This window comes from Perissodus microlepis, chromosome 11 (assembly GCF_051167445.1).
Source record: "Perissodus microlepis isolate ML-2025 ecotype Zambia chromosome 11, ASM5116744v1, whole genome shotgun sequence".
Classification (NCBI taxonomy): domain Eukaryota; kingdom Metazoa; phylum Chordata; class Actinopteri; order Cichliformes; family Cichlidae; genus Perissodus; species Perissodus microlepis.
In genome coordinates this window covers 20,799,794-20,812,541 of record NC_140471.1, presented here as the reverse complement: position 1 = coordinate 20,812,541, position 12,748 = coordinate 20,799,794, and the positions used below count along the sequence as shown (strand labels likewise).

The 12,748-nt window shown below is 40.1% G+C and overlaps 3 protein-coding genes across 4 annotated transcripts; all 3 read left to right on the top strand.

Annotated features, from left to right (window-relative positions):
* The first annotated feature begins 327 nt into the window (after window positions 1-327).
* LOC146377695 (zinc-binding protein A33-like) lies at window positions 328-2,269 on the top strand. Its single transcript, XM_084943290.1, has one exon. It carries the CDS (start codon window positions 365-367, stop codon window positions 1,388-1,390), a length of 1,026 nt encoding a protein of 341 aa, XP_084799416.1. The 5' UTR covers window positions 328-364; the 3' UTR covers window positions 1,391-2,269.
* Window positions 2,270-4,627: 2,358 nt separating this feature from the next.
* Window positions 4,628-8,571, top strand: LOC146377694 (DLA class II histocompatibility antigen, DR-1 beta chain-like). Of its 2 annotated transcripts, XM_084943293.1 has the most exons (4): window positions 4,628-6,039; window positions 6,456-6,737; window positions 6,854-6,964; window positions 7,220-8,571. In XM_084943293.1, the coding sequence occupies exons 1-4, from the start codon at window positions 5,865-5,867 to the stop codon at window positions 7,231-7,233; spliced, it is 582 nt and encodes a 193-aa protein (XP_084799419.1). In that variant the 5' UTR covers window positions 4,628-5,864; the 3' UTR covers window positions 7,234-8,571. The 2 variants fall into 2 exon arrangements, with proteins under 2 accessions (XP_084799419.1, XP_084799418.1); XM_084943292.1 differs by lacking the exon at window positions 7,220-8,571 and having other exon boundaries at window positions 6,854-7,208.
* Window positions 8,572-9,149: 578 nt separating this feature from the next.
* On the top strand, window positions 9,150-12,748 carry LOC146377693 (SPRY domain-containing SOCS box protein 1). The gene is made up of 3 exons (XM_084943291.1): window positions 9,150-9,624; window positions 11,455-12,246; window positions 12,343-12,748. The coding sequence occupies exons 2-3, from the start codon at window positions 11,499-11,501 to the stop codon at window positions 12,471-12,473; spliced, it is 879 nt and encodes a 292-aa protein (XP_084799417.1). The 5' UTR covers window positions 9,150-9,624; window positions 11,455-11,498; the 3' UTR covers window positions 12,474-12,748.

Genomic DNA, 12,748 nt, shown 5'->3' with positions numbered 1-12,748 from the left:
ATTTTTCTTCTTTTTAAGTTTCCTTTCTCACTGTTCCTCTTCCCCTCTGTTCTTCTTTTCCTTCATCTTTCTTTCTCCCTTTCCTATCCCCCAGCCATGTCTTTCCCATCTGTAACAACTGAAAATAAAATAAAATAAAATAAAATAAAATAAAATAAAATAAAATAAAATAAAATAAAATAAAATAAAATAAATAACAAAGGTCGATCAAATGCACCAATACAGCAAGGCTATGATGATCCACTTGGCAAAGTAAATCTGTTGGGTATCTTTGTTGGTCTTCAGACAACAATTCTGACAGCTAAAGAACCCAACGGGACAGGCAAAAAAAAACAAACCCAAAAAACAGGCAGAGGTTCAGCAGATGATCCAGAAGAGACGACTGGAGATTCAGGAGATCAAAGAGTCGGTGAAGATGAGTAAAGATGCTGCAGACAGACAGAAAGCAGAAGGTGTTCAGGTCCTCACGGCTCTGATGGAGCCCGTTGAGAGACGCCTGAAGGAGCTCATAAAGGAGATCGAAGACAAACAGGAAACTACAGAGAAACAGGCTGAAGGTCTCATCAAAGATCTGGAACAGGAAATCTCTGAGCTGATGGAGAGAAGCTCTGAGGTGGAGCAGCTCTCACACTCTGAAGACCACCTCCACCTCCTCCAAAGCTTCTCCTCCCTGAAAGCTGCTCTATGCACCAAGGACTGGACAGAGGTCAGAGTCCGTCCACCATCATATGAGGGGACCGTGGGGAGAGCTGTGGAGACACTCTGGGAAGACATGAAGAAGCTGTTTGAGGCTGCAGAGCTGAAGAGGGTCCAGCAGGATGCAGTGGACGTGACTCTGGATCCTGATACATCAAATCCTGACCTCATCCTGTCTGACGATGGAAAACAAGTGAATCATGGTGATGTGAGGAAGAAACTTCCGGACAACCCAGAGAGATTTTCTCAGTGTGTTTGTGTTTTAGGAGAGCAGAGTTTCTCTTCAGGCAGATTTTACTTTGAGGTTCAGGTTAAAGGAAAGACTAAATGGACTTTAGGAGTGTCCACAGAGGCGACCAACAGGAAGGGAAAAATCAGACTGAGACCTCAGAACGGTCTCTGGACTGTATGTCTGAGAAATGGAAATGAGTACAAAGCTTGTGCCGCCCCTCCAGTCCGTCTCTGTCTCCGGTCTGGTTCTGAGAAGGTGGGGGTGTTTGTGGACTATGAGGAGGGTCTGGTCTCCTTCTATGACGTAGATGCTGCAGCTCTGATCTACTCGTTCACTGGCTGCTCCTTCACTCAGAAACTCCACCCGTACTTGAATCCGTGTAATAATGATGATGGTAAGAATGCTGCACCTCTGCTGATCACTGCTGTCAATCTCATTCTGTGTGAAGACCGTCTGGATTAAGAACATTCACTGATAACACTCGATGAGTTTGGTGTTCGCGTCACACAGTGGAAAATTGTTTTTATATTTTGTTTTGGATCAGGCTGTTTATTGGTACATAGTGTTGATTTTATTTGCATGGTTTTATCCTCATATTTATATTGTGTATTTTAGTGTTGTTGCACGATATTCTTTTAATCCACTGTGGACTAAGCAGACAATTGTAGACACCTGTGAGGCGGGGCGTTCCCCGAGCCGGCCTATCAGCCGCCAAACTGACCTGCTAAAGGGGATAGTGAGCGCAGAGACGGAGAGAGCGACGCACAAAAGGTGAGCAGGAGAAAAAAGAAACGTGTGCAAGCCAGCATATGTGTCGAAGGACCTGCTGCCTGACTGTGGGGTGCCACGAGTCGTTCGGCGACGGACCGGCCAGCGGAACACGGCGATCCAGTCCCAACGGCAGGAACAGCGACAGTGGGTGGCGATGCCCGCAATCCACAGCAGGGCAGGGGTGTCCCTCTGCCTGCATCTGGCGGTGCTACGAGGGAGGCCGTGTTCAGGTGACGCGCTGTCAGGAGGAGACAGGTCTGCGACAGGAGCCCCCTCCTTGTTCTTCTGGCCGGTGTGGTTTCCATCCCGGAAGAGAAATTCCTCTCCTGTTTCAGATAAGGAACATTTGCCTGCGTGTGGCTGGACTGTGGGATTATGGCACTGTGGGGGGATTTTAGCATATGGGAAACATTTGTGTAGCTTTTGTTTTGATGGTATATAGTTATTTTTGCCGGCAGGGTTTTTAGCGTATTGGAAACTCTTTTTATTGTATAGGGGGATTTTAAACTGTATTTGTGATTCTGGTTGTGTCTGTGTTCCCATGGAAATAAAGGGTGTGTTTAAGGCCAACTTAGTCTCTGTGCCCTGAGCGCCGACCCACTCACTCCCCTTCTTCTTGTATGTGAACGGACTTTGAGGTGAAGATTTATATCCACCAGTTTTAGCGGCTACATTCAGATCATTGATCTCACACGTACAGTAGCCTACTGAAAACTATCTAACTGACCATTACTTGATTACATTTGTTGTTTTTTTGTTGTTTTTTTAAAACAGTAGTGGAAATACGTTGGTCAGCTGCAGCTGTTGTGGGGGGCATTCTAAATTTTGTGTTTTTGATCTCTCTTGCCTGACTAAAACATGTTTGTCCTACATTGGCCACTATAGTTAGGATAAGAAAGCAGAACTGACAGCTATCTGCTGACATCTAGTGGTTCCCGATTGTTACACATTGTGTAAATTTACAGACCTCACAGTACCATATTATTTTAACAAAGCCCATTGCTCTCAGGCTGCAGGAAAAACAGCTTCATCAATTCAGTCATCTGATCTCAACCCAACAGAGCATGCTTTTTAGATTAGATTAGATAAAGCTATTAATCCCTCGGGTGGGTTCCTCCAGGAAATTCTGTATAATTGCAGTAGAATTTTAGTTTTTGAAGACAAGACTTAAGGCAGAGAGACCCCCAAGCAAGCAATACTGAGAATAGCTACAGTAAAGGCCTGGATGAGCATCTCAAATGAAAGAAAATCCATTTGGTGCCTATTGATTCTAGACTTCAGGCCTTTACTGACTGCAAAGGAATCATCCAAGTACTAAAATCTAACCTTATATTTAAACGGATGTTAGTTTTTCTAGTTATCGTTTATCTCGTTGAATTAAATCTGACTGTATGCTCTTCAATAACACAGTAAGAGAGCTGAGTCCTGTTGCAAAAATGTTTACAACCTTACAACCAGAATATTACCAGACAGACAGAGCCAGTAAGATAGCTGCGAGGATGCCTTTTGGTAAGAAGCTGGGCCTGCAGAGGCAGTGTGATGCTTTGTAATATTCTGCTAAGAAACCTTGAGTACCAATCTTCTTATTGATATTCCTCATGTAGGCACAGTTAATTTTTTTGCTTTAGCTTATCATCAGACTCTTTAAAAACCAATCTGGTTTAACCCAAACAACTTAGATTCCTCCACTAAGTGGTTTTAGTGAAGTAAAAAGAGACTTGTCAAAGCATTTAATGTGTTGTTGTTAAAACAAACTCAGTAACATGCCAGCAAAGGCAGAAAAGAAGAAGCCATAAACTATGAGGTAAACAGTGCAGTTTGGTAAACAGTGATTCAAATCTTCTTTGCAGATGTTTATGAGGATGGAACGTTTCAAAGTATTTTGTGCATTTTAGTGAGAAGGACTGGATGTAACTTCTTTCGTTACCAAAGTAAATCCACAGGGACCTGCGAACCCTGCAGCTGTGATTGCAACACCTTGGTCCTGACACACCAACTTCTGCTTTTTGGGTTTATGCTACTTGTGTGTAGTCATTCTTATCACACGTGTTACAAGGAAGTTAGAAAGTTTTGGACTAAAACTGTGGTAAAAACCGAGGAATGTGGTGTATTACGCATAGCCTTGTGTAATTTCTCATATTTCTGGCTGATGATGCAAGAACTGTTTATGTAATTACTGACAAATTCAGAATGTCTCAGTTACAGGAAGGAACCTAGGAAGTAAGGTGTGATCAGTCTGTTATTTTCATTGACCAGACAGAGATTAAATGTGTGGCCTTGAATTGGACAATGTTGAATTTCCTGACAATGGCCACTCACACATGAAGCACCCTGTGGTCATAATAATCAATCTAAGAATGAGTTTCTGACATTCCTTCAAACTTCACCTTTCAATGGGCGTCTTTTGATGTTTCTCTAGACAACCAAATACCCGAGAGTTAAACAGAACGACCTTGTTTGTCTAATTTTCTATTGACATAAATTTATACATTTATCATTTAAGTTTTTATTCTCAGTTGCAATAGTGACCTGTTTTGACAATGATATAAGTTAAGTAAATTCAAGGCTGAAGAGCTTTTTTAATGTTGATTATAAAAGACATGGGGTTGTATACACAGTGCCCACCCATCTTAGGATTAACCCAAGTCAAATATCTGGAGATCTGAGAACACAGAGAACAAATGTGTTATACATTACAGAAAAATCCACCGGAGGAAAAAGGTACATGAGTTTTACTGCTGTTTACTTCATTTATCTTTGATGTAACATAACTGGTAAGATATGATGGATCTTAGTTGTTTTTAAACCCACCACAGACCCCCTGAGAGCATCCTCTGTCTTGCTGAAGAAGTTGAGCTGGGGGTTGAAAATAGCCTGATCTGCTTTGTGAATCATTTCAACCCACCTTCCATCAATTTCAGCTAAACCAAAAACGGCCATCCAGTGTCTGAGAGGGTGTCGCTCAGTCGGTATGTTCCCAATAAAGATCAAACCTTCCACCAGTTCTCAACTCTGACGTTTAGCCTGAGCGAGGGTGACATTTACAGCTGCACCGTGGAGCACTGGAGAGACCCCAAACAAGAATCTGGGGTAAATATTTAGTCTTATGAATAAAGCAAAAATAAAAAGACGTTTTTACTTTTGTCAGTAATGACAATATTGCAGGTATTCAGGTTAATGTAAAACCGATGAGTTTTATAAGGTCCAAAAAAATGTTTTTTTTAAATATCTTTTTATTGCCAAAGGACTTAAAAGAAACTAATATCTCAATCTATTATAGGCATGAAACTACAAATACACACAATTCGCTGCACAATATTAAGATACAAATATCAGACCTGCAGCAGTAATTTTTCTTCAGGTTATTTTAAACTGAAAGATGGTGTTACTGCTAGGAATTTACTCAAACTTGAAATACATAACACAATATGCTAGAGTTCTGATTTTGGAACTAAATTCCTTGTTTGCACTGTAATAAATTGCCATAGCGGGGAAATGAAGCAAATTTTGAATACTAATTCATCTCACGCACAGTTCTTTCTTTTATCATTTACAAAAACCTTCTTTTTTCTTTCCATGATGAAGGCACCACTGCTTGGATATCAAACAGATGTGTTACGGCCTTCCTGTATGTGGTTTCAAAAACAGCTTCAGGTGAAATTTTACACAAGTTTTTACAGTCTGCACAAATCCAGCAGTTAGGGTGAAAATAAATCACACCACATACATACACAGAGCACCACGCCTACTCTTTAAAAAGTTTATTGTTACTCAAGCTGCAGATTCACTTCCTTATGCGAGAAGATCAGATTGATTGCTACTTTCATTCGTGATTTCGTGTTCGTCACCATGCACACTCACAACTTTTTGATACTACCACATGTGCTCTTGATATTTTCAACAGCGGGTAAGTAACTTTAATATATAAACTGTATTGTTTGTGTTACAACAATACAACAACGATATCATTAGAGAAATAAAAATACAAGCAAACCTTAAACTGGTGCTTTTGTTGTGTGTGAGAAGATAAAAAAACATGAGCATTTCCATATTGGCTAATTGTTGACTTTGTGTTACAGATGCTTACTTTGGTTACGGTGTGATCCGTTGCCTGTTTACTTCTAAAGATGATGTTGTTTATCTGGCGCAAGTCTACTTGAATAAGATGCTTCTGGGCCAGTACAACAGCACTTTGGGGAAATATGTCGGCTACACAGAGAAAACTAAAGAAATTGCAGACAATCTCAATAAAAACAAAGGTTTCCTGGAACATGAGAAAAAGAACAAAGAGAAGTGCAGAACCAACATCCCACTCGTGTTGGACATTCTTTCAAGACCAGGTGAGCACAGCTGAAACTAATGATGTTTTAGGGTTCAGCAGCCTGCTCACTCTGGGGTCTCTTTAGAAACAACTTGATGCTTTAGAGCGGCTTTTCTGAAAACGTTTTAAGAACTTTATGAGGGAATGATTGCAGGAATCTGTTCATCAAGTGGGCTGAAAGAAGTGTTCAGATCATTTCCTTAGTGAAAAGCATTCATGTATCATCGTCGAAACACCTGCAATGTTTTTTTTTAGAATCAGGACAACATACGCGGCAAAATGCAGCTCCTGAAACTCTTCATCTGTTCCACTGTTACACATGTCTGACTGTAATCTAAATAATGACAGAAACATAGTGTTACTGGTCCAGTATCAGTGTATTAACTGATGATATTTCATTTTATATTAAATAGCTCTGTCTGTTCTTTCCTCCAGTGAAGCCCATTGTCAGGCTGAGGTTAGTTGAGTCAGCAGATAGCAAACATCCAGGCTTGTTCATGTGCAGCGCGTACAACTTTTATCCCAAACAAATCAAACTGACGTGGCTGAGGGACGGAAAGGAGGCAACATCTAATGTGACTTCCACTGATGAACTACCCAACGGAAACTGGCTCTACCAGATTCACTCCTACATCGAGATTTCATCGAAACCTGGAGAGAAAATCAGTTGCGTGGTGGAGCATGCCAGCCTCACAGAGCCCAAGGTTTATGACTGGGGTAAGAGAGTGATTGGAGGAAAGTTTATCAGTAGAACTCATACTGGTGTTATCCTTCTAAAATAAGACATATTAAATAAGTGTGTATATCTAACACAGTGATAAATGTGTTTTTAGTGCCAATAACTGAAGCAGGGAAGAATAAGATTGCTGTTGGTGCAGCAGGGCTGCTGCTGGCTTTGGTGTTTCCAATTATTGGAGTTATTTTCTACAAGAGGAAGGCCACAGGTGAGACACATAACCAAAAATAACCTCGAACGACAAAATCTGAAACTGTAACTTGGGTAATTGCATTAGTTAATGTAAGCAGTGTGCTGATTATTCCCCATTTCACTCTAACAGTCATTATTCCCACTTCTAACTCTGTCACGGTTACCGTAGCAGCTGCAGTTTTTACTTTAATGTTTTAACACATTAACACAAAATGTCAGCAAAACAAAAAAGAACAAATTTCAACTCTGTTGTTTTTTATTTATTCTACAGGCCGATCTAACTGAAATAGTGGGGAAAATGAGGTTTAAGGTGGATTAAATGCCCTGCAACAGACTGGTGACCTCTCCAGCCCCACCACCACCCTGAAGTAGTTAAGTGATGGGAGGATGGAGATTAAATCAGACTTTTACACTCAGATTGAAATGCATAAAATTATTTATGATATATATATATATATATATATATATATATATATATATATATATTCATAATTTTAATGACTGAACTTTGTGAGTTAATAAAAGATGTCCTTACTTGGGCCACTGAGGTTGGTCAGTTAAAAAATATTCAGGAAGAAAACAGATGAAGTTTGTGACTTGTTGTTATTGTTATTCATAATCTCGTACGCTGTGGCGTCACTAGTGTTAAACGAGTGAGGTGAAGTTTCAGGGAAAAGGTTAACAGTTCTGACTTTTATGAACCATCACTATAAATTAAAAAAGGCAAGTTGAACTATTATATTTGCATTTATATTACATTTATATATTTCATTAATTTATGTAGATTTCTCTGTGCTGTAAATGTTCTTGTCAGCGACGTCGCTGTATTGTAGGTCTGCAACCATTTTCACTTAGATGAAAGTGAAAATGATTGCAGTCACTAAATTTGATAGTGACTACAAATTTAAATATTTATATATTTTTCTACATTCAGTCATTCTGACAAGTTTTAAAAATTATGCCATGTCTTGATAACACCAGCTGGACATGTCACCAAACAGGACGAATAAACTCTGGCAGTGCAGCATGTGCCATCTAACGGATAAAAGAAAAATAATGAGCTCCAGATTAAATTTAAGGCAAGCTATAAAGAAGCAGTGTGTCTGTTACGAATGCTGACATTGAGTTTATACAGGTTACAATGAGACGCTGTAAGAACAGCCTTTCTCTAAGCTCATACTTATAACTCATATACTTCTCTTGCAAACAAATATGCTAACTGGCTACTTTTTGAGTCAAATGTGAGGCTATCTTTGTCACACAGAAAATCATTACTGCTAGAAGTTCTTCTTTATAAGCTTTTGTACTTGCTATGTATTTGGTTTTGGCTTAGTTTTTGTTCAATAAATAATGACTTGGTGTGATATGCCATGTGTTGTTGTTTATTTGAGGATGTATAAAACAAGTATTAAAAACATCAGTAACACAAAAATTTATTGGTGGTGGTCCAAAGACGCTAAACTGGAAGACCGACACGAGCAGGCTCTATTTCATAATTAAGCTGAGATCTTTGATATAAGTTTTCTGAGATTTTCTGTTCCTCTGTTGTGGTGAGTGCGGTGTACTTTACTGTGGTCTGCTGGGGGAGCAGCGTCAGAGCTGATAGACCCAACAGACTGAATAAACTGATCGGCTGATCACTGAACAAACCGTTATCGATCACGGATAATCACAGATACATTTTTCACATGTAGTAACTTGTGGTATCAAATATCACAACAGCCTGAGAGCAACACATCTGTCTATGGAAGAATCAACTGTTCTCACATGTTAACAGTTTATTTTGACCCTACACCCTTATTTATTTAGTTATATGTTCTCTCTGTTTGGACTGAATAGAGTCCCACGTATCCACATAATTCACATCCACATAACCACACAACTCATTCTTACACACGGACACACACACCAACTTTAATTAAATATGAAACATGTAGTATTGCATTGTATTCTAATGAGTTACATAATATTCTGCTAATTTAAGTTTAAGTACTGTAGCTAATCTAACTGCTGTAACAGAGGAGTTTCATAGCCCTGTGATAAATAAATATCCTATCTTAGTGTCAGGAGTGTTGTCTCTAAACGCAGTATATATCTATAATCTGTTGTCTGTGGACGCAGATGTATCAGTATCTTTATTTGCTTGAAGCGTCTGTCCAAAGTGCGCTCTAGTGCGTCACATGTCTGTAAGACAGCACAGAGGGCTTTAGGACCCACAGTCCCCTGATGCGCCTGCGCTCTGTCAAACGATGAGCCGCTTCGGGTTTTATTTTATTTTTCTCTTCTTGTTGATTAAAAGTCCGAGTCTGATTCTCTTCCTATGTTTCGCCATTTATGTTTACATCCACTACCGGACGCGATAAAAAAAAGTGGAGGGAGAAATAAAGACGGAAAGTGATGAGGGCTGCAGATAAACAACAAATAGCGTCACGGCTCTCTCGTCCTTGTCACTGCATCTCTGCAGGCGTCAGACTGCAGTGATGGACTGTGCTGTTCCCGTTCCGGAGGTCGAGTCGAGAAGCATCACCAAAACACCGGAGCGGTTACGTTACCGAGCGGCGATAAGACGCAGGAGATGCTTGATAAGAGCCTCATATAAGCTCAGATAGGGAACCAGGCGGAGGGTTCGTGAAGGAAATGTCCTCATGAGCACCAGAGAAGGAGCCACACCAGCGGGTAAGGCTGATAGAAGTCCCTATCTACACTGTTTGCTTAGCTCGATGGAGACTTTCTGTCTTTTACTGTATTCTTCTAGTTCACTTTATTCTGCTCCACCTTAACAGGTGACGTTAAATAAATACATGGGGAGGATATCATGAAGAGGTCTGAGGATCCCTCCCCCAAAAGTTTGTGCATCTAACACCCAATCTCCTCAATTCTGGTGAATTTTATTATAGAGCATTTGTATCATGTTCGGAGAAGTACCCTTCTTAACCTTTAACAAATCTGTATTTATTTATAAAACTATTTGTTTCCTTTATATTTCATGTAGTTAACAAAAAAATGTCAGCAATTTTTATGCTAAACCCCCCCTTTTTTAGCTTAATTGGCCACCCTTGTCTGTTCCTTAACATTGTATTTGTTTCATTATTACTAAAAATATGCTTTAAGCTATTTAAACGTGTTTAAATACTATATTTAAATATAAAAACTGTAACTGTCATAAATAATTATCAAATAATTTCCCACAAAAAATCCAAGTGTATAATGTTGAAATACAGCTTCCTAGTATCCCCTGCTACACCAATGTTCCAATTCCTGTAAAAACTATACAAAGTTGCCAGGAAAGTAGATTAAGACAAAAAAATCCATGATAGAAACACTAAATTTATCACAACAGCAGTGTTATTGGTGTGCGTTGTGCAGTGTTATCTGTACGCTTTGAAGATAAATTCAATTCTTTTTTATTTATCACAGCTCAGATGTGATTTGGCAGATTTTCTAACACATATATGCATCGCTGTTGTAAGATAAACTTAGGCAATCTTCTCAGCTGTGTAACTGAAACTCAGGATTAGTTAGCAAAAATATTTCTAAAAACCAAACAACACTATCCAGGGGGTCAGAACTTTGTTCATTTTCTGGAATATATATTCTCATATCAAACCACCTCCTCCTTTTATCCTGCTGCAAACTGCGAACACTGTGTGTCTGAGATAATTACTTTTACCACATATTTCATGGTTTTTAAATTAAATAGACCCACCGTTGACGGAGGCATTTCTCACTGAGTAATGTTATGAGTTCTAAATATACGACACCTTTGCACTTAGTCCTATACTCAAGGACTGTACTTAAGGACACATTTGAACTATTTGTATATTTTCATGCCAAACTGCTTTGGACTTCTGCTCCTCTGTCCATTTATCTGGCAGCTTTATTTTCGCAATTGACATTTTCAACAACAGAGAAATGTTCGCCTTTCTTGGGTCATCCTGTACTTGTCAAGTCTTTGGTTCTGTTAGTGATTCCATTTTTTATCATATTTTATTGTGAGTTATTTATCTGCTTTATCGTACTCCTGTCTCGTTGTCTTTCATTGTCAGTCCTTGTCTTTGGCTTTAATTTCAGTCCTTGTGGTAGTATCTGTTAACCGTACCAGCGTGTTACCTGCCTGTTTTAGATGTCATTTTTGTTCGCTTGTGATGTTTATGTGGACTGACTTTTTGCTTTGCCTTGCCTTTTGGACTTTGTTTCATGGACTAAGGCTCATTGTTTGTTTAATCCTGCCTGCCTTCTGAGTCTGAATGAGGGTTTTTAACCTCCACACTGTGAATGCTCCAGACCAGCAAACTGAAAACCTTTTGCTTTTATAGAAGTGCTCATGCTTGCTGACGATCAGTTAATTAAGTACATTTGATGAGCAGGACCTGGCTGCTACTTACACTCTTAATTTCTATGGAAGCATTTAGCGTCCAATTCGTTTTTCAAACTTTCTTTCTCTAATGACTGCATATCTAAGGTTTAATATTAAGTCGCATTTTGTTTTTTTGTTGTTCTCCATAGTTCACCTCTGACAACACATAGGAGTGACCCTGCCGTTTGCACTGATGGGTCTGAGTCTGTCACGTTGGTTTTGCAGCAGGACAGCCAACAGGCCTCCCTTTTCGTCATCAGCGTTCCTCCCACTGGCCATCCCAACCTCCTCTCGCCTTGCAGTTACACTGAACTCCCCTCCAGTTTCCCCAGGAGACAGTCGTTCACACTGGAGCACAGTCCACCGTTCTCTTCACTTCCTGCTGTCCCCCTGCAAACAGGAAGCGACCCGCTCACCGGCTGAGCTTAGCAGTGATGGCATGAGAGCGGAGATAGGAGTGAAGAGTGGACTTCATGTCTGGGAGGTGGTGTGGAGGCCCGAACACAGAGGGACTCATGCCGTCGTGGGCATTTCGAGGCAGGACTGTCCCCTGCAGTCTTCAGGGTACAATGTGCTGGTGGGGGCAGATTCACAGTCCTGGGGATGGGAGCTCAAAACCAATCAGCTCTGGCATGGTGGGCAAACTCTGAAGCTTTACCCAGAAAATAGGAGTAAGAGGAGTCACTCTGAGGCGGCAGCTGATTCAAAGTCACAGTCCTCCTCTTCATCAAGTGCAAAGATGGCACAAACACCTCTCCTCATTCCTGAGCGTGTCCTGCTGGTTCTGGATGCCGATGCCGGGACTCTGGGCTTTGTTGTCAATGGCAGCTTCCTTGGCGTAGCTTTTAAGGACCTCCCTCGAGATGTGGAGCTGTTCCCAGCAGTGAGCAGTGTGAGAGGAGGAGCCTGCATTCGACTGCGCTACATGAATGGTTCTACACGTGAGTTCCTCATTTATTTATTTGTCTTTGTACGCAGAAATATAAAGATAAAACACAGCCTTATACTAAATTATGTTGTTTCTGGCTTGTTCTCAGGAGATCCTCCATCCCTCATGGCTTTATGTGGACTGTCGATTCGTCAGAATTTAGGACAGAAAAGGTTAAAACATATGGACAAATTGCCTCTACCCCCTTTTCTCCAGCGCTGCGTGGCTTCCAGTCATTAATCTTCCACGCAAACTGACAAGATGGATATTTTTATCAGTTACTGCAGTTTACCAAGGATCCATTCCCTTTTCTATGAAATACTGACGTAAATTCTGTAAATCTTACATTATATGCACTATTATAATTATTTTTTATCTTATTTATTACAAATGTGTATGTTTATAGATGTTTTGTAATATTTTTAAAAGAAATTTGGAGGATTTAGAGGCAGTTCTGTGTGGTACAGGTCTGGTTTCTTCTTTTGTGTATCTAATAAATGAGCTGTTTCAAGTGA

Coding starts and splice junctions, on each gene's coding strand:
- LOC146377695 (XM_084943290.1), top strand. CDS start 365: ATGATCCAGAAGAGACGACTGGAGATTCAGGAGATCAAAGAGTCGGTG.
- LOC146377694 (XM_084943292.1), top strand. CDS start 5,865: ATGCTTCTGGGCCAGTACAACAGCACTTTGGGGAAATATGTCGGCTAC. Junction 6,040..6,455: donor GGACATTCTTTCAAGACCAG/GTGAGCACAGCT, acceptor TCTTTCCTCCAG/TGAAGCCCATTGTCAGGCTG. Junction 6,738..6,853: donor GCCCAAGGTTTATGACTGGG/GTAAGAGAGTGA, acceptor ATGTGTTTTTAG/TGCCAATAACTGAAGCAGGG.
- LOC146377693 (XM_084943291.1), top strand. CDS start 11,499: ATGGGTCTGAGTCTGTCACGTTGGTTTTGCAGCAGGACAGCCAACAGG. Junction 12,247..12,342: donor CTACATGAATGGTTCTACAC/GTGAGTTCCTCA, acceptor GCTTGTTCTCAG/GAGATCCTCCATCCCTCATG.